Genomic DNA, 24,553 nt, shown 5'->3' with positions numbered 1-24,553 from the left:
CAGTGAGGCCACAAGTCTACTTTCTTTGATGACTGAACAGTGTGAGGCTGAAAGACTTACCTACACTTCACAGGGCATTTTGTGTGTCATAACTCACCTTATGCTGTGCAAGCTGCATCTTTATTTTGTCAGGGTCATTTGCAATTTCAAGATCTGAGTCCAGAGATTTCTCTGATTCTTCCAGCCATTCCATAAGTTTATGCCAGGCTTCATGGAACTAAAGGAAAGTCAGATTTGCATGGCCTTTAAAATTCACTGGTTCATGAAACAGTCTAAAATCACTAAACCCCCACCCAGACTGGCAAACAGACAAAATTTGATGTGTTTTTTCTCCCTGGTCTCTTAAACAGAACTGGTCTAGCAATGTGCCTACTGTGTAGTGGTCTCCCTTCACTGAGTTAACAACCTTTAATGTACATGATGTGCAGTGTCATATGTATCTGTCAGAGACATACTGCTAACACCTGTCGATGTGTTGGTCATTTAGATTTCTACAGTTTTAGTAATGGAGAGTAAAAACAGAAAGAAAAGGGCTTAGCTATTGCTTATATGGGACCATGGCAGCAAATCACTGGGGAAAACTTCTGTCTGGATGACTGCCCAAGATGTTCTCTGTAACACTCTTAAAAGCTCTCATTATATCAAATGCTATCTTGACGAGCAAGGAACAGATTTCTGATCTTCCTTCCTGTTTTAAAGAAAATAACACTTCAGGGAAGGAAGCAGGGAAAAAGTAAAGATTCAACCAGCTTTCACAAAGTGTCATCCATTTGGGTTTTGGTTTTTCTAAGCTGGTCATTTCTCTCTCTCTTGAAAATTCTTCTTGCCTGGGCTGCCTACACATGGAAGCACAAGAAACTAGTTCAGAAACCTTTCAAGGCATCTAAGACACTGTTGTTCAGGGCTGTTGATTAGGTCTTGAAACAGTAGCCTTCAGTACTCCTTCCACACTCCACACACACAGCTGTCATCTTAATAACATTGTATTCAGCTTTGTAAATGCATATTGAGATGAAACCCATCTCATTGCAGAACTGCTGTGTGTGTGAATGCACAAGAGAAACTGCTGGAGAATAAGAAGCACGATTGGCTTATGGGCTAATTCATTGCCCAGAGAACTTCTTGCTCTATGAGCTGAGTGGTGGTAGTGGTGAACATTCGATAATGGTTTAGCTGTGAACATTACCAAATCTTGAACAATCATGTTCCCTTGAAGAGAAAGGAACTAGAACTTCCTGCTGGTATTTAAACAGCTTACATTCCTCTCACACCTTTTGCATCTTATCATTTATGTTCCTCAGAGAGGGAAACATGTATCTAAGGAAAAAAAAACCCGTATCCTCCCAAATAAAGAAAACTGTGAAAACAGCCCCCTCCCTCCAAAAACCAACCCCTCTGGGTTTATAAGGAAATAAATGGAGTTATCTTATCACACAGAAGATAAGGGTCTAGTAACTAACATAAGAGATTGAGTGATAAATGTTGAGTGTAATCAGAACACAACCTAGACCCAAGAAAAAAATGCTAAGGAATACTCCCACAGATTAGTGAAAAGGGTTCATCACATTCTTCAAAATATACAGGGTTGATTATGAAACTTCTTTTTGAAGAGAGATGGTACTAATACACATCTGGAATCCATACTGAAACTTTCTTTTTTCAGACTATCCTATACTGCAGACAGAAGTCACTGCTTGGGTTGAAAATGATGCTTTCACTTCCCAAATGAAGTGCTCTGGGATTGAATCACAGAATCGTTCCACTAACTCAACACTGTCTGTTACACTAAACCCAGGCTTGCTTTTTAAGTGCTTTAAAGCATCATATTCTTCAAGAATCTGGATGTTATTACAACTAAGTTCAAAGAGCTGTATAACAGCTGTTGTCCCATTACCTGTTTGGCTCTTTTCCTTGCATCATCCAAAGCTCTTCCCCTTTCAACTAAGCGTTGGACTACTTTTTCCCATCGACTCTGTACACTGATCAGCAGATTCTTAATAAGGACAACGTCCTGTTTCTGGCTGAAATATTTCAAGTGGGTTCCAGTTTTGTCCAGCTCTATGACCTGATCTCGATGAGAGTTCACTTCTGTGGCAAAGACCTTGGAAAAAAAGGGTAAAAATTACTGAATACTGTGTTGGGTAAACACTGAAAAAACCCAGTCTGATAAAGAATGATGTAGTGAGAAGGACTACAAAACACAATTTTAAAACAAATGAAATGTTTCTCTGAGTGCCAGCATTATAGGATTCAGTTGGACATTGTTACAGTATCTCCACAGAGTGGGAGAAAAACATTACACATCTGTTTCTTTACATACCTTGTGTTCATCAATTTGAAATAAGACAGTGTCCAAGATAAGACTTGGCCGAGAAGCTGCAGTTAGAGTCTGCTCAGCCTGAGTAAGCCAGTTGATGAAATCTTGAAGTGAGTTGTGGAACTCCATTGCTAAATTGAGGGCTTCTTCCAGTTTGGTCTGCAAAGACAGGTCATACTTTATTAGCAGCTGATACTGTGCGGGGGCTTCAGCCAAGGAAACCATTTTAGTTCAGCACTTTGGAGGAAACCATTTTACTGTAGCATTTTAAAACACTTTTCCAGTTCAAAGTTTCTGAATTTTAAAATAACAGCCTATATTCAAGCATATTGAAGGAGATGGATACAGGACTTAGAGCAAAATTACGTACAACAGAGAATAGAAAATACAGCCCCTAGTATCAAGATATATTTTTCCACATTAGAACATATTTCCTACTACTTAATCCAAATGGGACATTTGGATTTATCAAGTTCAGTGCAAAACCAGTAGAATTTCAGAAATCTAAGGTGGTAGTGCACTTGGAAGAGCCTCAAGTAGGTCATCAAATTTATTCTCTTGCACTTAATGAAGAGTAAGTTTTCCTAGAGCACTTCTTTTTAATAAAGTCCAACTGTCATTCTGGTTCTGCAAAAGAAACTAATTTGGGATACAGAATTTTGTTGATCGTGAGACAGCAATCAGAGATTTTCAAACATTTACATGGCTGACCTCACTGAGCACTCCAGCCTTACAGCTTCCTGCAAGAAGGTGCTCAAATTGGGTATTAATTATTTTGTCATTTTTATTTTGTTATTACCTAAGACACATCAGCATTATAACTTTGAAATACAGCTAAGTTTCGAGTTAAATATTTGTGCTTTATACTTATCAGTGCTGTACAGAGAGTTTCTCTGTTTGCAGTCACGGGCATTCTTTTTGTTTAATTGAGTTAGAACAAGTGTATTTCGTGAAGGAATGAAAGCCACATGAAATAAATAACAAGAAAACGTATGTTGCATATCAGTGAAATCGTGCTATTCATCTGTTGGAACAGAAGGTAGTCACTTGAAGTAAATGGTAAAAGGCCAAGTGTTTGGAAATTTTAAGAAAAAAAATGACTAAAATATAGGAAAATTAACACAGCAATTCTGTACTGAGGAGGAGATAAACTTGAGAGATCATCAAATCTCTCATTCAGTCTATTACTGAATAAAAACCCATAACTGCAATAAAACCCATAAAACCCCTAGTCCTACCAAATGAGCATTAACAGTATCAGTTAACATATTTCTATGGAACAGATTTGTGCCATTCTCACCATACTCCTCCCCAGTTATGGATAATTAACTTCTTGAATCTTATTTTCCCCAGTACTTTCTTAACATATTACTGAATTACACCAGTCTCTACAACTGATTTTAAATATAAAAAACAGACAAGTATGCATCCATAAAAGCACTGATCATTAACACACTTAAATGCATGTTTTACACTTCTATTTTTATGTAAAAAGACTTACTTTTCTTTCACTGAGTTTTGTTTGCACGGATTCCCATTTTTCTTTTAAGTTATTTATGTCCTGCTCAACGTTTGTTTCAGCAGACTCTGGGCATCTTGCAAGCATCTGCTGGCCTTTCTGCATTAGACACTTGTATGTCTCTTCTTTGGCCTCAAAGGCAGCACAAAGTTCCTAAATAAAGAAAGGATCAGAAATAATAAGGTAGAAATTCAATACTCTTTATAAAAACCTGTGACATATTTATTCCTCCCCCAACATTTAGCAGGTATGATTAAGACTAATAAAGGAAACACATGTAATTCATAAAAAGCCAAATGAAAAAATGAGGGACACAGTTCCTCAGGAAATGGAAACTTGTATTGTCTGTCAATGTCTTCTCTGAGATTCAAAGATTGGCAAAGTAAGTACTATGGGTTTATTGAAGAAGAGTTGCTACAACTTGGTTGGCCTGAAGTCCATCAGTAGCCAAAACACAAAAAGTGTAAGCATTACACAGTGTGCTGGAAGTCCACACCTATCCAACACCCTTCAAAAGTGGGTGGGACACTTGGGAGGGGTGGTTTATAGTACACTGTCAGTATCTTCCTTCACGTGCCAGGCATGAGCACTGAAAACATTTCAGACATGAAAAGAAAGCTGTAATAATAATGGTAACTATGTGTTTTACCTGTAAACTATTGTACTAATGATGCTTTTTTAATAATGTTAAAGGTAAGCTGGCAAAAGTCTGGGAGCTCCCATGCATCTGTCTGACTCAAAAAGATATGTTCAGTATTGATAACAGACAAATCAAAATGTACCAACAAAGCTGCTGCAGACTCACAAATGAGGAACATCTTCACAAGGAGATGTGGCTTGCAAATAAGAAGAAAAGTACATTTTCCTCTGATTCTCAGGACAAGAGCTCAAACCAAACATTTTTGGGGGTTAAGAGATACTGTACACAGGGCTGTACCTGACCACGTGAGAGAGCAAAGCAAGAAGCAGGCTCATTCACGAGCTTGAGATTTTGACACAACAGAAAGTTTCTTTGTTTTCTTACTGAGGACTATGGAAAGTGGTGTCCCCATGTCTGCTTCCTCCTATTACTTCAGGAAGAAACTGAAAACAATGATTGTTTTAAGAAAAGGAGAGGGATGGTCTGAGCAGCACTGGGATAGCTAAAAACATGTCTTTTTAAGCCCTTTTCCTCTGGTATTCTGTAATGTCTCTTCATATCTTTTGTTTTCCTGGAGCTGCTTTAGCTGGAAATGCAGCCCAATCTCAACTCCATTTGTGAACCAATTATGGTTGAGGTTCATTTTTTCATATCTTTTATTCATATCTGTGGAAACAGTCCTTATACTAAAGAACATGGCTCATAACATTACTTCCAAAGAGGAACAAATCAAAATGTAGTGTAAAACTTTCTGCTTCAGTTTCACATCAGAAATTAACACAGTTGGTTCTAAGCAATTAGTTTGAATTTGGAATGTAGTAGACAACATGACAAAGGCCTCGACATTTCAGAAAAAAAAAAGTAAATAAAAAGAGAGAGAGAGAATTAACACATATCTGCACATGTGCACTAAGGTTTAACCAAAAAGAAATCAAGTTCTGTGCTTTAAGGGTTGATAGCAAGTCAGTGCCTGCAGATGGCCACCAGGATAATAACAGTCTGTTCAAATGTACATGTACAGCTAGGGAGGGATTGTACATCTCGAGTGCATATTACTGGGGAGAGTCAGACTTGCTCTGACTATAACATTGAATTTAAAGGAATAATTCAAGCATCCTGGTCAGCTCTGTGAGTCCATAGTCCTTCTTACTTCTATGCTAATGATGACTTTCCTGTCAGCTTTGGTTAAATAAGGAATAAAGGATCAAGTCTCTTAAGTCAAGGTTTAGTGAGTGTGGGCCATTTTTAGGTTCATCTTCAAACTTTAGAAAAATCATAAACTTAGTTATGGAGTTGGAAGAGAAAAGAATAGAAATCACTGAAAAAATCACCTTTTGTAAAGATGCAAAAGTTGTTTATTTTGTCTCAACACTAATAATGCTTCAGCTTTGGGCATGTCCCAACAGGCTACTAAACTACACCGTAAATAACAGTGTTGTTTTGAAGGCTATTAAATTTCTTTAAGACACTGTACAGACCTTGTGATATGTAGAACACAGTCTGTATTTACAAAAAATGCTCTTACAAGATAGTTAGTCCTGAAATGCAATTTGCAAAGCATTCTAATACTGATACTTACCATATGTGCATTAAGCTGCTCTCTCGCTGTTTCTGGTAAGCCTCCAACAGGTTTTGATGCCAACAGCTGACGTTCAGTGTCTGTCAGCCATTGCTGCAGATCCTCAACTTCACCATGGAAACCTTGAGCCTAAATCATACCACATCCTTTTAGAGATAACCTAAATGCTCTCCATTACAATACCAGCTCAGATGCATAAGCAGATTGGCAACTGGCTTAATCAGATATTTGTAACAATCAAAGGAAATTAAAGAAGAAGAAAGAAAAAAAGGAAAAAGCAAACTAACAAACTAGCTCAATTCAATCTAAAGGACAAACACCACAGAAATCACAAAAGCAGTCAAAATAACTACTGTGAGACCAATGTTTTCCCTGAATAATACACCTATACAGAAATTTCACCCTTTACAAACATGTAGACCAAAAGCTGAATTCTCGTATCAGCACTGTAAGGGACAGTGTCCAGCTGTGGAAGATACAGCTGGATCCAGATTCAGGAGCGTCTGCATAATGGTTTTGATTTAGGCCAACTTCTAATACATGTATCTGTGTATTTCATGTAAAAGACACTTTTTCTGAGTTATCTCTATATTTGATCATTTCCTGTTCACCTGGATCAAGGCACTATCCAGCTGCTGTTTCCTTTGCTCTGTTTTTTCCAACAAGTTTTGCCAGCGCTGATTCAGGAGTTCCAACTTGCTCCGTAAATTACTTGCTTCTTCAACAGCACTTGATTCAATCAGGTCATTTCCTGCTTTTTTAACAGCTTCCACCGTAGACTGATGAGCAAAAACATCATTTTGTAGCACCTACAATTGTAACACAGCATGGTCATATTGGTAAGTTACTGAATGAAGGCACTCACAGTGATTGAGCCCGATGCAGTCCAAGGACAAGACAACAGTTAAACATCAGCACAGGTATCAGAAATTAAAGCTCTTAGGCTTCTTCAATCAAATGCACTAACAATTCTAACAGTAACCATCCTGACAAAATACTGAAGTTTATATTTGTATCTTGGAAAAAAATAATATATTCCTTTTGAAAGCATGTATTTCTGAAATTATCAAAGGTTTCTAGTACTGCTAGGGAATAATTATTTTTTCACTTTTTAAATTTATTATATACTTTCCTTTAATAGGATTTTTCTTTGAATACTGTGTGCCTGCTGTGCTATACAACAACCCAGCTGCCACAATGTCTTCTTGCTCATTTCACGGCTACAACTCCTTTCACATTATGTCAGGCTACCAGGACACTTGACCTGTGCTAAAAGCTGGGGGATGGTTGAACTACTAACACCAAAAGACCTCCTCCATCTGCTGGAAAATCTCTTGTCACCAACCACAGTAAAAACCATAAAAGGCAAAAGGTACATTTGGGGAAAAAAATGCTGGTTTCAGAAGGATGGAGGGCAGGGCAAATAAAGCTTTAATAAAGAACAGAAAAAGAAATACACAAAATGGTTGGGAAGAGAATGGTAAACCCTATCTAAGAAATTCAAGTTTATGATTGCTATCTTCCATAGGTCTGACTGAAACTCAACTCCATCAAAGCACTAGCATATGGAAAAAATATAAAGCTAAATAAAAAAAAAAAGTTAAAAATAAACTACATGGAGCACAATACAAAATAGCAAGTCACAAGTAGACCTTGAATACAAAATACACACCACATTTACTTTAATTCTTCTAAGCTAAGAATCAGATTATTTTATTTTCCTAACAGGGTGAAAAAAGGTATTCAAAGAAGCAGATGCATCTTATCCCTTCCTTCCTGCTGAGACTCACTAAGAACAAGGTCTATTCTTTCCCAAGTTATTCAAGAGGTGGATGTTTTTACAGGCTACCACAGGATGCACTACTGTGTGAACTTTCTAACCTATAAACTCTGTATTATGGAAAGGAAGTAGATTCATTCATGTGTTTGCTGAACTCCTTCAGCACAGACACAAATGATGTCTCAATGCTTCTTCACTAGTAAAACACTTCCATTTGATAAGAACATAAAAGGCTTGTGGAGCAGAACCTGGTTTTGTAATTTTATTTACTTTGTTCTAAAAGGGTCTGTTTATAACAATAGTCACATAGGCTATGTAGATACTGTATTCTGTTCAAGTTCCAACTGACCACCCAAAAGCTTTCAGAAGCTGAATAGCTGTGTTAAAACAAACAATGAAAATACTTTATCTGTGTACTGTCAATTTCAATCAATTCTCTCAAAATTCAAAATGGACTCTGAGCACTTTTTACATCACATGCAGGCCAAAAATTAAATGGTAGATTTAAAGGGAGAGGAATTATAAGGTTAGATTGAAATTTTCAAGCCTAGAAAGAACACATTGTTATGAAGAGCACAGAGCTACACACTGAGGCAGGGAAAATCTCTTACTCCTGGGAGATGTTCTAAAAATAAAGGCATAGCAGAATCATTCTTCCATGGGCTTCAAAATAACACTGATCAGTAAAAATACTAGAACAAACAAACAAACAAATCTTAACCCTATGTTGCAAGTAACACAGGGACAAAGATAGGAGTTTGCACAGATTTTTTCAGAAGCATTTTCCATCTTAGCTGAACCCAACTGACACACAATTTTGCAGAATTCAGAACAAATCACTATTGAGAGGGAAGAAAGAACCAAAGGTATGCAAGAGTCATGCAGTTTGTGAGACCTGGCTTAAACAGCACTAATCATGGAGTTTATTGCTTCAGGGAGGTTCAGATTTTGAATTCCCTAGGTCAAAGAAAGGTGATTAGAGGTGGAGTCTAGGGTAAGCTGTTTAATTTTGGCTAAAACCTATGCCACTTGCATAGCATATGCAAGAAAGGAAGGAATGTGGAGGAGTAAGAGGAAAGATATTACTAATTCTAAGCCTTCTAAGCATCTTGAAAGTATATATAGAGAATTATTTATCAAATGTGAAGTTTTACTAGAAGACTCATCCCTAAGATAAATATCAAAATAACATTTTGGTTAATATTGTTTATAATTACATACATGATGTTTGGCAAGTTCAATTTCAATAGCCTTGGGGTCTCCACCCACGGGTTTCTGTTCATTCAGCAAGTCTTCTGTATGTGTCAGCCACGCCAGTAACTCATCCAGGGCATGCTGGAACTGCCCCAAGGCCAACAAGGCACCTTCCAGCTTATGCTACAGTAAAAATAAAGTTAACAAGAAAATCGTTTCACAATGCAATTGAATTGTCTTACATTACCATTAGTCACCACAATCCAGAGCAGAGTCCACACATAAGACAGAATAAAAACCAGGAAGGAACAATTACCCAGTACAGGCAATGCTTTATAACTACAGCTGAGCTAGCAATTCCCTTTTAAAGCCTTGCATTCCAGGCTCAAATTCCTGGCCTCAGAAGAAGCCATACCAGACCAGAGTTAAGATTGAAAGCTCTTTCATCAGATGTATTAGTAGCTGTTTATCACTTAAAACATATTTTCAATATCAATGCAATTTGGTGCATGATCTCTTTAAAATCTTTTCTTTGTCATGAAATCATCCAGTTTTGAAAAAATACAATTCAAAGGACTCTTTCACATATCTCAGCTTGATAATTTAAGGAAATAACACCAAATAGCTTAATATTAAGTTAATAGGATTTTATTCAATTGTTCAGTTCAGCAGGTACTATTAGTTTTGCACATATAAACATGTTTTCAACTGCTACTTAAGGCATCATCAAATAACCAAAATGAAATATAATCATCCAACATAGCATTACTGACAGAAAATTTAAAAAGGAGGTTTAAAAAAGTTTTAAAAACAACTAGTTGTACAATTCAAATCCTATTATATATAGTTTTTTTTAGCTTCAAAACTAAAGGAATGTGTAAATTAACATAAGCATTATGCATAACAAAGAGTTTTTCACAAGAAACCAAGTCATTAATAAAGCCCCCACCTCCGAGCTTATTTACCTGTCTACTTATAATTTTGTCTTCTAGGCTGTCCCACAATAGTCTAAGCTCTGAGAGAGGGTCTTGAACAGTGTGCTTGTCACTCTCTTGTGTTGCTTTCTTTAGCAATAGTTCTGCCTGATGGTTCAGTCTTTCCATTTCTATCTGCTGCTGATAAGCTTCTGTCTTAAATTGCTATGGTAAATAGAAAAACAATAGAAATAAATGAAACACAAGTAATGATTAGACAATCATAGAATGATTCTATGTTCTAGCTCTTGTGGTTGTGATGGTGATAATGCTATCAACTTCAAATGGAATTATTCTTGAAAGGAAGTGAAAGCAAATTTTCTTCAGTAGAACACCCTTTTTAACACACCATTGGTGCAGCAGTCTGAAGGCATCTTGTGTACATATGTTCTGAACTATGTAAGGTCACCATTCACAGTTTGAAGTTACATCATAGAATACATAAAACAACCTGCCCACAGCCAACAAAATCTACAAGTGAACAACCAGACCAAGAACCTTCTGTGATCTTCACATATCTCTGCTTTTTAAACATGGCATAACAGCATCCCAACATCAGGAGCGTATTTGGTCACAAGTACAAATCCATGCAAACAGATTTCCAATTTAGACTGGGATTTTGATTTTCACCTTACTCATAATTTGGGAATGATCTGTGTGAACATAAAGCCTCAAACAGCAAAAGGAAAGCTTTGGAGGCCTTCTCTCAGAGCCTCAAAGAAACTGTTCATGTTAGAAACAAGAAAACGTAAAGTTCACAGCACAAAAATCCTGCACATAATAACTTCATAGCTCCTGAAAGAGAATGAATGATACTACAACTATTTTTGGGCTATCAAAAAAAATAAAATGTAGCCTTGACAAAATTTGGAATATATTTTTAAATTAGGTGCATTTTTAAATGAAAAGTTTGATATTAAATATTTTAAAATTTTCATGCAAATTCTTCTTTACTAAAAATTGAAAATGAAAATTGCATATGACTCTCAAAAAATACTACACAACATAGAAAAATACAGACAATGGAAATATAAAGGAAATAAATTGCTAGTTCATACCTTAAGTTCCTCTGTTTGCTGCTTCACTGTCTCCAGATCTGTTCCAACTGGGGACATAGATGCTAACTTGCTGCCAGCAATGTCTACCCAGTCAAATAATGCCTGAAAATCACAGTATGATATTTAAGTGTGAGCAGAGAAATGCTGTTATTTTTATTTTTGAAAGTCGTATTGAGTAAAATATCAGAACTTTTCTTTTTTCAAGAGAAGGTATTGCTGTTCTCTTTCAAAGAAAATAACTTTTCCAGCACAAACTAGGTTTCTTTGTAATACAATAGAACAAATACCCATGTAACAGTTACAGGAGTGTACATTCTGCAATATTGGACTCCTATCAGCAGCAAGATTCTGCCAGAATTATTCATACTGAGTAGCAATCTACTTCTTGTTTACCTTTCAGGGGATTCATAAAAATTGCAGATTTTACACTAGACAAACTCTGTTCTACAGTTGCTTGGAGTGAAAATGGAAGGATAACACACCTTAAATGAGGATTACAAACTTTTGAAGAAAGCTATTTGTGTAAGGAACATGGAAGCACCTATTCAGTACATACTAAGCAGTGAAGTACCATAACTGAGCTAGAATGAATCTCTAAAGGACAATGCAGAGTGACTTTAAAAAAATAAAAAATAAATTATGTCTCCCCAGTTCTGATACTCTGTGGATGTTCCTTTGGCTCCTGATACAATGCAGAACTTCAAGAATACTCTACATGGATTATGAACACCTGCATCAATCTGAGTAATTGCACAAGGCTAAAAACACCTCCAACTAGGCCCTCTTCCACCTGCCTGTTATCTGTGGAGATTCTAGTAAGGAGAAATGCTTAGGAGAATTTTTTGGAGCTGCCCACTGCTACATGGCTCCCTGAGGAAAGGAAAACTATGCCCAATGTGCTCAAGCGGGCGAGGCAGCTGCAGTTAACAATCTGTCCATGATACTTTCCATGTTGTCTATTGAAATGAGTGTAAGACAGCACTTACACACAGCTCTTTCACAAAGTACCAAGCTTGTAGGATGTGCCCTGTACAGCTACAGGAAATAGAAAGCACTTAACCCAAATGGTGATGATTCTAACTGTCTAATCAATCACTGCACAGTAGAGTCCAGAACACAGGAGAACCCAGACAAAAACCCATAGTGATGGTGCACTGCAAAACAGGCAAGTTGCACTATTATTAAGGAGTGGTCTGCTGCTTGATCTGCACCAAACACAGAAGTAACTGCCCTCAGTGTGATGTGAAATTTCAGTTTTAAAGATTTAATGAGCCATGGAAGACAGTAATTCCACCAAGAAAAACAAACAAACAAAACCAAAACAAACAAACAAAAAACTACAAAAAACTCAACAGCAAGTACAGAGAAAAGATCACAGTTTCAAAGGATAGGTTGTGTTGGAAGAGACCTTTAAAGGTCATCTAAAGTACAACCCCTCTTTTTCTTTAAAACTTCATCAGTTCTGGGAAGCACAGCGTACAAGATATCTTTAAAATGCTGGAACATTTGCCTACAGATTTAAAAAGGGAATAATCTTCTAAAGTATTGTGATAGGATAAATTATACTAAGAATATAAATACACTAAGAATATAAATTATACTAAAAATAATAGTTTAGCAACATTATGTTAATAATATTTTTGCTTAAAATACTCAAACATTTTACTTATAAATAAGGTGGAATAAAATTCAAGTGCTTTAACTGTCTTCAACTCAAAGAAAGTAGCAGCAAATACAGACCTGTACTTTGCTCCTTTCAGACCAAATGTGTCACAACTTTAATCTGCCTTGATTATTACAAGAAAATGTGAGCAGAACTACTATGAATGTGTGGTGCCAAAAAACCTCTGCTCTCATCAACAAACAAGGGGACATTATTTTGAATCTAAACACAGTGCAATATATGGACATGAAGAAAACAACCCAACATATTCTTTATTGCAAAAAAACCCCAACAAACCAACCCCAAACAATCCTGAGAAAAAACCCTGCCTACTCAAGAAAATAGTCACTACAACCAGAGTGCAGTACTTGTCACGTACCTAATCACATGACATTTTTACTACAACCACATTAAATCCCATTGATTTAGGGATTAGCTATATCACATCTTCTTACCTGTAGTCCATCTTGGTATTGAACAGCTGCTTGCATAGCTTCCCCAAGTTTATCCACACGTTCTTTCCATGTTTTGTTTAATGCATCCCAGGCAGAATTCAGCTGCAAGTAAGCACAATTTACTCCAATAAACAAAAGAATTTTACTCCTATATAATGTGCATTTACTAACACTTCACTGATCAATAATACAAATAAACTAAGCATGACTAGTTCACATTTATTCCATATTAACACTCTGGTCCTCCCTATCACTGCATAACTAGTTTCTTTCAGAATTCAGTAGAAGTTCTGAATTATAAAAGCTGTAAACTTCAATACTGATTAAATATTTTTTATTAACAGAGATTGTACAATTAGTAGAGAAAATACTACTAAATCATTTGGAGTTGCATCATCATAATAAAAATATCATAATAAAAACAGAATCATACATTGCTGAACACTGGAGAAATAAAAAGTACTTTATAGTCATCCAAACAGGATAGTCTCAGTTAAGATGTCTCACTTGGCATGAAGAATACATATCCAAAATTTATTCCAGCATTACTTTTTACAAGTCACCTACAATATTAATCAGTGACTATTTTTTAAAAAACTTGTCTTTTACAAAAGTTCTAAACCATAAATCAATAAAATAAAACAGTGTGTACATTCTAATCTAATCTAAGATTTATTCACTCAAAAGGCAAATCTTACTTTACCACAAAGGCTTCAGTGGTGTCTCACTTTTGCCGCAAAATTTTTATTTTCAAAGTTTGTTGGGGTCGTAGGGAATATACAAATTTCATCTGAGCAGGCTATCACATAGCAGACCTAAACATCTGCATTTCCCATACCTCATCTATACTCTTGTTGACAATAGGTTTGTCAGGCTCTCCACAAGCAGCTCTCAGCTCAGAGCCAAGGCTCACAACTGCTTCTAGTTCTTCTTGTAGTCCATCAATTTCTTCTTTAGCAGCCTACAAAGAGAAAAAAGGCCAACACTGCTAATACTAAATTCAATAGCCTATGTGCAACTTATTTTCAAAGCAGAACACAACAGGATTCCACTTTTGTTTTCCTTCCAGTCACTTGGACTTAAAAAATAAGCATCTCTTTGCAGTGGCAGATGAAATCAGCTGACATCAGTCTAGATTGTAACAATGGTTTATGATACCATTTTGCATGAGATATAAGAAGTAAACAGGAAGTTTTAAATTAGATTTCTTTAATCAGAGTGTCTTCTTTGTCAGAGGTTATCATTCAACCTTGAAACATTTAACTATCAGTATAAATAATTACAGGCTCAGAGGATAATACATAGAGCATAATACATTTGTCCATCTTTCATTTAGATGTTACGTACTACTCGAGGAATCTCAAGTATGTACAACTTTTCAAAGTCTCAGTGAGATGGTTATTATGTACATATTTACAAACAAATAAGGAAATGTAATGACAAGCACATGTTGCATGCTCATTGCAATTAAGCACTGATACGTGCTATTAACTGTAGACTCTTGAGATACCATTATTGAAAATTTCTACACAATTATCCCTCCTCGTCTTTACAAAATAATATCTTCTCCTCTGCATACCATAAATAAAGTACTTCAAATCAAGAAAATACTTTCTACTGACCTCCGCAGCTTCTTGCTGTTGCTTGACTACAGATGGGTCAACTCCAGGTCCCTCCAGCTCTCGAATGAAGTCCTGAGTATCTTTAATAGTAGCTACAAGAGCCATATGATCACACCAAAACTTTTCAGCTAGTTCCATTACATCCAACAGTTTTGCCTCTCTTTCCTCAGTCAAGGTCTGGATGTCTTCCCAAATTAGGACCATTTGGTCTAGTTTATCTTGAACAGCTAAACAACAAAGGAACTAGATTACTACCTTGGCAAACAATTCTTGGTCATAAATCTCTCTACAGTTCTACAGCAGAAACATATGTGTACATTTTAAAATTTAGCCTCTAAAATATTTCTTTGCAGGACTCCTTATAATGTTAAGTGGAAACAAACACAATGGCCTTTAAAAATAAAATAAAGGTCATATCCACAATGAATTATTTTAAACGAATGTTTTGTTTTTATAAATCTTAAGCAGCTTCTCCAGGAGAACATTCCCCAGATTAGAAGTCACCAGAAATGAAGAATTTTATATGCTGCAGCTTACTGCATTTCCACTACATGAAAGTTTTCTCAGTCTATTACCTTTAGCAGACATATCCTTATCAGCACCTTCTGAGCGAGCGATCATTTCCTCCCCTCTCTGTTTAAGTGTCTCATACACTGGCTGAAGTTTTTCCAGATCCACTGACACATTCTTATTCTCACTGATCTGCTCTTTTATCTTCTCAACCTCTGCCGAGATGGAAGGTGGCTGCCTCAGACGTTCAACTATGCGCTTCAGACTCTCGAGAGTCGGATCTATCTTGTCATGGAACTAGGAGGGAGGTACAGGACAGAAGGAAATGGCAGACAAATTAGAATATTAAAATAAAAACAAAACCAAGCAACAAACTAAAAAATGGCGTCTGAAATGATCTTGGAAAAAAGTACTTTACATCTCTATCAAACATATGTATGTGCAAATTGCAATACCTCCCTCTAGGCTCTTTTAATATCTAAATTACAAAAATAACTCTGCAAAATGATAGGTTCTCTCAAATTCAAGATCTTTTCTATTAAGTTTGCGTTCACTCCTGAGACACTCCCTCTGAGAGTACTATACACATGGCAGAATCCACTTACATTTAGTCCTGTGAAACTCATGTAGTTTGTAGCTTTAGAGAGCCATGGCTTTCTGACTTCATAATTTTAGAAAGATTTGTACTTTACTTTTAAAAACATACATTTTCCTGTTAGGACCAACATACTGATATACTACCTCTGATTAAGGCTTTATATGTAAGGTCATGCCAAAAAGACATCTGTTACTGGCCAGGAGGTGCTTGCTAGTGCAGTAAAGGTATGTTACTTTCTGCCACTAAAAGCACACAACAGTGTATATATCCTTCCATGTTTGACCTGTTCTGGGCCCAGGTAGGTGCTCAGAAACCAAATTACAGCTGTGTTAAAGTGGTTCAGCCTTTGGAATACGTCCAAAGTTAGCCTTTATTATATGCTTTTGGATTCATAGAGATTCCTAAATATCTCACACCACCACGCCCCTTTCAAATTAAAGAAATCGATAAATCGTGGGTGCATTTAATGACTCTCCAGGATCTACAAAAAACATTCCTGACAACACTTGGAAAAGACGCAAGAAAGAACATAGCAAAACAAGTTTACCTTATGTGAACAAACAGTTACATCACTTCTATTCAAAAGAATATACACAGGCAATATAAATATAATTACTTTTTCCCACCATACAACCCATTTCAAATCTGACTCTGGGACTAACATTACAGGCCTCAGTGTTTTTGTTAGAAGTGTGAATATCATACAAGCCAACAAAATGTGTTATGAAAGAATAGTTGCCTTCCCACATTCAAGACTTCCAAGAAACTGATTGTGGCAACAAAATCTAACAAAAGTGATAAAAACTGAAATTAATTTGGCAATATTTGCATCTAATTTTAGGACACACATCACATTTTTAAGTTGTCAGTGCATTCAGTGGGTCACATTGTACCAACTTCAACAAATAAGACAAAGTGTTTTAGAACTTGAAAGGAAAAAAATGCATGTCATTACAACCTCTCATTCTAGCTTCATACATTATGTCCTTCCTTTGATACACAGTGCAATTTAATATAATTTCAAACCTGAAGAGTTAAATAATTACTCTTCAAGGACTGTCTAGACAAACATTGACATAAACATCACAGTGCAGAGATCTGATAATACATATTCACATATCTTCATAAAAAAAGATTTTATATAATTACATTCTGTGGGCATTAGAATGTTTTGCTTTGCCATCTGTATATACATTTAGTATATAAAATGAACCATAAAGTATTGCATAAATAATTCAGTAATTTCTCAGCATCTGATTATGTTCTAGGTGTTAGCAAAGAATGCACTTCTAATTCTTGCTTTCTGTACTTAGCCAGTACAACATGCTGATGTCTATCACATACAAAACAGGGAATCTAACACTAAGTAAATATCTTGATTTTCAAATTGGCAGCTCCACATATGGGGAGGACTAAACATTTATGACAAAGAGAGGATTTAAATAATCAGGCATATTTTAGAGGTGGAAATAAGGAAGGTGTTGAAAGCTTAGACTGAAAGTTTAGAAAGTTTAGTGTATATATATGTATGTATATATATATATATATATATATATAAAAAACATAAAATGTCTATAACCACTTCAAAAGCAGGATGATATCTGATGACATTGAGTTTTGCCTCACATTCAAACTCAGCTGCAGGGGCTAGGAATATAACATTAATTATAATGACCTGACAAAATTACTTAGAATGTAGAATTGTCGAAGTCTTTAAGGTGTATTTCTTTATTTAGTACTTTAGACCTAAGCAGAATATAGCTCTTATTTCCAGTGAACAGAGAGTAAAAGGGGAATTTCCTATAAAAACAGCAGTATAGAACAAGGTACTTTTATTCAGGTTTTTGCATGGGTTTATATACAAAGTTATACTGAGTTCTTTTCTGAATCTAGGGTAGAGGAAAAAATTTCAGTGTGAATTTAGTGACAATTAACCCATATTTAACAGTTACGACAATTAACCAATACTTAAGAGTTGCTAGAACACAGCATTTGACAATATTCTACTGAAGGTCATTCCATAGGCTGATGAAGTTAGGATATGCAGCTTTTGTCAACTTGACTTGAGTTTTATGCTGATGACATTTTGTGAAGTCTAAATTTCCTGGTAATACTTTTCTGTAACAGTTTCAGCACGTTATGTTACCTTTTTCGGAGTCTGCAGCAAAGAGTCAATGCCACTATCACTGCTAAACTAGCCACTAGTTCCATTGCCAACTGTTAACTACAGCTGCTAATTTCTAGAAATAACTATACCCAAGCTAACTGATCAAAAGTAACATTTGTTTACAAATAAAGCATCAGTTAGCAACAGACCAGTAAGAGAAAACAAAAGTGAAAATCAAATGCCATCTTTTTAGACCACTAGTTTTACTTAAAAATTAAGCAGTTTTAACATTTTTCAATGGCTGCAAAGTTACAATACTGACCAATATATAAAATTATAATCCCTCAAGACAGAGAAAAATCAATACCATTAGCAGTGATATGAACATTCACAGACCATTAGGTTGAAAAATCCAGATGAAACAGTAGCTTAGTCTTGCTATAACCATGTAAGATGACAATGTGTATTTTTCCATTGAATGAACCCAATTATATTTTAAACCTTAATTGATACCTGGGTACACTGAGAAATGGCTTCATCCAGTGCCAGTGCTCGCTTTTTGACATCTTCCTTAATTTTACTGTACAGGGTGTCAGCTGCCACATATTTCTCTTGGATAGAAAAGCCTTCTCCTGGGCTCAGCTCCAGCAACTGAGGCCCAGTTTTGTTCATCTTATCTATATGAGGCTTGTGCTCAGCAATCAGCTCACGCAGTTGCTATAACAAATGAAACAACTTATCAGTTTCTTACGCTTGCACCACCACATTACGACTGTCCACACTTCCAACACATCCAGCTGGCAAGAAATTCCAAACAAATACCTGTCGCCTTAATGTAAAGCAGAAATAAAGTTAATGACTGCTTTGCCAGTGATCATTCCTATTCCAACACAGAACTATGCAGGCATAAAACATCAGAACTAGAGACACACTGGAAACACTCTGGCAGGACATATGATTACAGGCAAAACATAAGATGCTGATTATGCATATGATGCTAACAACAGACATTGCCCATCATATTTAGTACCTATAATGAGAGAAACAGACATGGGCGTCACACCATCACACACATACTTTTCATGTTGATATTGGTGACATGCAGCAAAGCCTTTCATTGAAGAGGTACCAGCATTACAAGAAAATTAATTCAAATTACCCTTGATTTAAGAACAGGAAACCAGCACAAGGGAGGGTCAAAGAAATCAGTGAAAAGGGCAAAGGGACAAGCGAGGGTGATCAGTAGAGACCTATCAACCTTGTTTATCCATCTCCCCTTCTGGCCACAAGACCCTTCTGTCTTTATAAGAGCGCTATTATTTAACTCACACAATGTTTAACAAGTGATTAGTAAGTGCATTATATTTGATCTCAGCTCTCTATTTCTTCTCATCATCCACCCCAGAAGGAAAAATTTTGCTGAAGACTATGCAGGGGCTTGTGGAAGTGAAATGTCACAAGGTGTTTTCTAAGCTGTCAGAGGATTTCAGATTTTTCTTGCTTGCACCCATAGAACTGACAAAAAGGAAAAGGTTTTGTTTGTGTGAGTAGCCCCATCCTTCCCTCATTTTATCTACTTTCTCATCTCATCCCTCTCTTTTCAGAAAACTCCCAGTCTTGTGAGAGGCAGTGTCCCTCTCAGTGCTGGGAACCCCATGTGTTTCTATCCAATAGCTCCAGTGCAGGAACATGCACTGCTCCTCCCAGCTGAGAGTCTGTTTAAATTAATGAAAACCCAGAAAAGAGCCTATATCAGTCTCAGTGTAAATAAGTTCTCCTCTCTTTACTACAGTCCTTCCCTTAAAAAGGAATCCAAAATCTGGCTTTCTTCCTTGCTCCTCCCCAGAAGAGGGGACATTGAGGAGACTGGGAAGAGAGTGACACAACTCTTCAGTCCCCCAGTGACCAAACAGAAATGAAAATAATCACCCTGACTCTAACTACTGACTTTGAATGTAACTTCATGCGTACATCTTGCCACAAGAAAAACAATGTTAATTAGTTAGGAGGAGGAAAAGGAGATTATAAGAACAGTTTGAAAATTTTTAGAAAATAATTTTGTGTGGTTTACTTTTGAGCACAAAGAGATGACTTGACACAAGGCCACAAGAGTGCACACTTCTGGGTCTAAACCTTATGCTAATACTCTGCCAACAGCTCATTTCCAACCAAACTAACTGCATGTTACTCATATAGAATCAACTCCATGAATTCCACAACTTGGAACAAAGACAGTCAGCAGCAAATACATCAGAACAGAAACATTAAGTTCTCATTCACATTTGAGAGTTACCTTTTTTCCTTCTTCTTTTTAATAGAACAACAAATTATTTGGTCTTCTCCATGATCTACTATTGGGTAAACAATTCTAGCAAACAAGCGTTTCGGAGCAGATTACGTGTTAAAAGTGCCTGACATTAATCTTCAATTTAACAAACAAATCTCAGCTAATGGCATAGCCCAGGGAATATGCAAAAATAGAAGCTCATCTGAAAGGCTTCTCATAGAAGCAGCATGATTAAAGTACATAAGGAACAATCCTGCAAGTAAAGCAAGCATGATATGGTTCACAGTGACTAATCAAGGTAGCTTGTAAAGCTTATGTTATATAGCCAGTCTAAACAGAACATGTTTGTTCTTTCTGGACATAATAAGAAGACAAATGAGTGAACCTGGTGTTTACCAGTACATAAGAGTGGCACATTTCATTAGCTGGTCTCAAAGTAAACAAGACTTTGAAGCCAGGGTTCATGCTATCTAACTTGAGTCACTTAATGGAGGCAGCTAAAACAAAAAAACCACTGGTTACTCCATGCTTAGCAGGGAGAAACAGGTATCTCCAGTGGCCGTGCAGGTTTTGCATCTGCCAAAACATGAAGGTTTTTAACCTCAGTGGGATGCATCTGATTCCATGTGATACTAGGAGTCACCTATGAAACACCTCAATTTTAATCCAAACTGGTTATATATCCATGTAAGAAAACCCCTACAGTGGCAAGTCTTCAACACTGTAACCTCTATTTTGTGATGCTATGATAAACAACTATTTATTTTAATTATTGCACAACAAACACTCTTGACATGATAAATTACTATGGGATTGATAGCCAAGCAATCAATTCTTGGCCCTCTAATTGTTCATCTTCCTTACTCAGCTAAGTTTAGTTTCAATGTTACCAACAAAACAAAAGCTAAATTTTTTATGCATACATAAGATCAACATACGTCCACATCTGTGTACAGACTGTACCCCCCTTTTGTTTCTTGCTCCAACATTCCATATTTGTTCTTTCTGTTTCTGTTTTGGTTTGTTCCAGTACTAACATCATTGAGTATTTTTAAATATACTTCTTAACTAATAACTTTTATGTCTTCAGTTCTCCCAGTACAATGGCAATTATTACTTTTTAGCCCTCTTTTATGCTTACACATCACTTGCTGCCTTCCCCAGAGACTCTTGCTTACATGCACAGCATGGTTAATAGCAGAGACATGACTGAAAACGTGTATACTCTGTACTATTGTTTTAATTTTTTTTTTTTCAATAGAAGAGTACCTCTTTCAGTTTTAAGAATTTTGCAGAGTACTCCACAGTCCTAAGCAAAATACTTCCTGATATTTAACACTTTCTTTTTCAAAACTGGCAAAATGCTTACCCTATGTTCTTCTTGCTGTTGCTTTAAAGTTTCATATTCAAGGGCTGGTGCAGGAAGCTGAGAGATGATCATTTCTGTTTCAGTTAACCATGGCCAAAGCTCTTCATAAGTCTCCCAGAACTGGTTAACTAGGGACTGCGCCCGTTCCAGCTGGAGGTTTCTCTCTGAGTTCATTTGACAGACTTGATCATATTTCTGTAAGAGGCTTTCAATTTTTTTCTGCAAAATAATATTAATTTTTAAAAAGTATGTTTTTCCACGTCTCTCTTACCTTCATTTCCAAACATTCTGTGATAATTTTACCACCAATTCACAGTGAATAAAATTACAATTTTGATGTTTCTACAGTATCACTGTTAAAGGTGGACAGAATCAACAATGAGGTATACCAGAGTACTTGCAAAATAATTAAAATATATTTAACAATAGTGATATTTAAAATAACACTTTATTCATAGAGCTTCTAGTCAAGCTGCAAATGATTTGACCATGCACGGATCTTAGCCCAACTTCCTTATTGCAGACACTTATCTCCAGTGACACTTGGCAGAAACTAAGTTTTCCACAGCATTTCTGATTCAAAGCAAGAGGGAAAATACACAAAATCTGTTGGGATGTTTAGTTTGGTTTGGTGTTTTTTTGGTGGGGTTTTCTTTCCCACTCTGGTAAGATAACAGGATGTATTGTTGTGACTGTCATTGACAAACTTGCAACAGAAACCACAAACACTATTTTCCAGGTTAGCCTACATTTCTTAATGAGAATGTACTACCCATTAATAACGTAGATAATAGTGACAGAACTATAAGGCTTATACATTACTAATTTAATGTTTTTGGGCATGTAATAATAAATGGAAGTATCAACTAGCTATACTAGCTATATTTTTCCTGTGGAAAACTACCCATGTTATCATGTTTATGAAATATTATATGTGACAATGCACATAAATCCTAGCCTTGGAAAAACTACATATAATCAAGACACTGACTACGAAGAAGCTTTTTTTTTTATTTGGCAGAGCAAGCTAACCTTTCATTTGTTATGTCTTGCATATAAATTAAGTACAGAGATGCTATCCAGAGGACAGAACATAACCTTAACACACAGATATACAGTACTTTTTACAAATAAAAATATTTAGTAGAGGCTCACACAAAACTTCCCTGCCTTATGATTACAGTTTCATAGGCAGAACACCACATCTATTTTAAATTCACTTAAGAGCAAATCAAATTTATTCAGAGATCCTGCAGCACAACACAATTACTGAAGCATTGTTTTTTATGGATTGGAAGGACTGAATTTTCACAACATACCCAGCCTCACCGTAATTCAGCAAAAAAATCCCAACCCCACAACTAATCCTTCCTAAATGCCAACATTAAAAATCCATCTCTACATGTTTGCAGCCCTGACGTTGGGCTCTCTCTGTCTGTGTGTGATAAACAAAGTCATAAGAATGCCTTTCATGGGCTGTGACAGCATGAAATAATCTTGGCAAGCAAGGTCTACACGGAAATCAGCAGAAATGAAAGTAAAGACTCACACTGAAGTGCAGAGCCATTGAATTTGGCACAGAAATGCTCACGCCCAGAGTATCACTGACCCAAAAGAACTCGGAAGATAAACTGCCAGATTCCACACATCAACCCAGATGACTAACACCTCTTTACTCAATCATCTATAGGCTAAAATACTATTTACTATGGATGAAGATGACAAATGGGGCTCCAAATTAGCGTCAGGCAAAGAAGCAAGCACACAGCGTTTGTTCTCTTAACATCCTGAAGGAAGGAGAGCAATGCACAACAGCATTTCCTCTAGCATTACAATCCTCAGACAGGAAGTGACTGCAATGAATGCTTTTTCATTAGTATTTTAAAAGACACTATGGAAATCCTTCTACTTGTACATTTTCTGCAATCTACCACTGTAGCTGCAATTTAAGGAACTTTACCTTCATCATCTGTTTCTCTTCTTCAGTGCATGTTTTCATAATCTTATCCCCAGATTTAACAAGTTCATCTATAGTATCTTTGTGCCTTAAAATCTCCATGGTAAAAGCCTTGAAACACAACAAAAGTTGGTTAGAATAATAATTTTTTTAAAAAAGTATTTGGAGCAAAAGCTGGTTTTGAAATGCATTAATTATGATTGGATTGAAAATTAAATCATGCCAGTACATTTTCTAGATGGAGAGTGTGCCGGCCAATAATTAACATGACAGTTGGAAATGCATTTCTTTTACCTTTTGAACTTGCAGCTGAGCAGTGGTCTGGTCTTGCTCAAGCCTAATATCACCCAGAGACATCAGTTTCTTTTCTGTTTCTGCAATCCAGGCAAATTCAGCATCAGCTGCTTGATCAAACTAAATGAGGGAGACAAGAATTAGTTCAGCAGTTCTACAGACATGAAATTAGAATAACAGTTTCAAAAATTTTAAAGAAGATTAAACAGCATATTTTTGAATATTTAGAAGGATAGCTTCCCAATTTCCATTTGAGATTTTTATATAAATGAAATACAATGCCCAAAATGGTTCTGAGGGATTGTATTACAAGCAGCTTAATTCATAAGCATGACAAAGCAACAGAAGCAAATACTTTTTTTCCAAAGCCTACAGCTCTCTAACAGTCATAAGAAAATAAAAAAGGATGATAATCTCAGAGTTTTAACTGGACTGCCTGTTTTCATTTTATTGTACTTTTACATGTCTTTTTCATCTCTGTGTTTATTATTACTGCTAGTATTGCAATTATCCTGAGACACAGTTGTTTGATGTTACCATATTAATCTGAAGAGCTGCTTTGGTATTAAATGATCAAGGCAGAACAATCACAGCTCAGATAAGTTAGTGCAAAAACCTCACCGAATTTAG

General features: G+C 36.2%; 1 protein-coding gene across 16 annotated transcripts in view; it reads right to left on the bottom strand.

The window, feature by feature from the left end:
• DST (dystonin) overlaps window positions 1–24,553 on the bottom strand; it is a 288,896-nt gene that overhangs the window by 28,393 nt on the left and 235,950 nt on the right. For all 16 annotated transcript variants that reach the window (XM_059842688.1, XM_059842695.1, XM_059842696.1 and 13 more), the window contains 17 exons: window positions 23,924–24,043; window positions 23,633–23,740; window positions 21,673–21,891; window positions 18,530–18,733; window positions 15,377–15,608; window positions 14,802–15,028; window positions 14,018–14,140; window positions 13,180–13,281; window positions 11,062–11,163; window positions 9,995–10,168; window positions 9,057–9,212; window positions 6,667–6,864; window positions 6,056–6,184; window positions 3,819–3,989; window positions 2,321–2,476; window positions 1,895–2,101; window positions 98–217 (listed from right to left, as the gene is read on the bottom strand). In XM_059842688.1, the coding sequence (XP_059698671.1) occupies window positions 98–217; window positions 1,895–2,101; window positions 2,321–2,476; window positions 3,819–3,989; window positions 6,056–6,184; window positions 6,667–6,864; window positions 9,057–9,212; window positions 9,995–10,168; window positions 11,062–11,163; window positions 13,180–13,281; window positions 14,018–14,140; window positions 14,802–15,028; window positions 15,377–15,608; window positions 18,530–18,733; window positions 21,673–21,891; window positions 23,633–23,740; window positions 23,924–24,043 (2,748 nt within the window). The remainder of the gene's footprint in view (window positions 1–97; window positions 218–1,894; window positions 2,102–2,320; window positions 2,477–3,818; window positions 3,990–6,055; window positions 6,185–6,666; window positions 6,865–9,056; window positions 9,213–9,994; window positions 10,169–11,061; window positions 11,164–13,179; window positions 13,282–14,017; window positions 14,141–14,801; window positions 15,029–15,376; window positions 15,609–18,529; window positions 18,734–21,672; window positions 21,892–23,632; window positions 23,741–23,923; window positions 24,044–24,553) is intronic.

This window comes from Haemorhous mexicanus, chromosome 3 (assembly GCF_027477595.1).
Source record: "Haemorhous mexicanus isolate bHaeMex1 chromosome 3, bHaeMex1.pri, whole genome shotgun sequence".
NCBI classification, from domain to species: domain Eukaryota; kingdom Metazoa; phylum Chordata; class Aves; order Passeriformes; family Fringillidae; genus Haemorhous; species Haemorhous mexicanus.
This window is presented reverse-complemented; position numbering and strand designations above follow the sequence as displayed.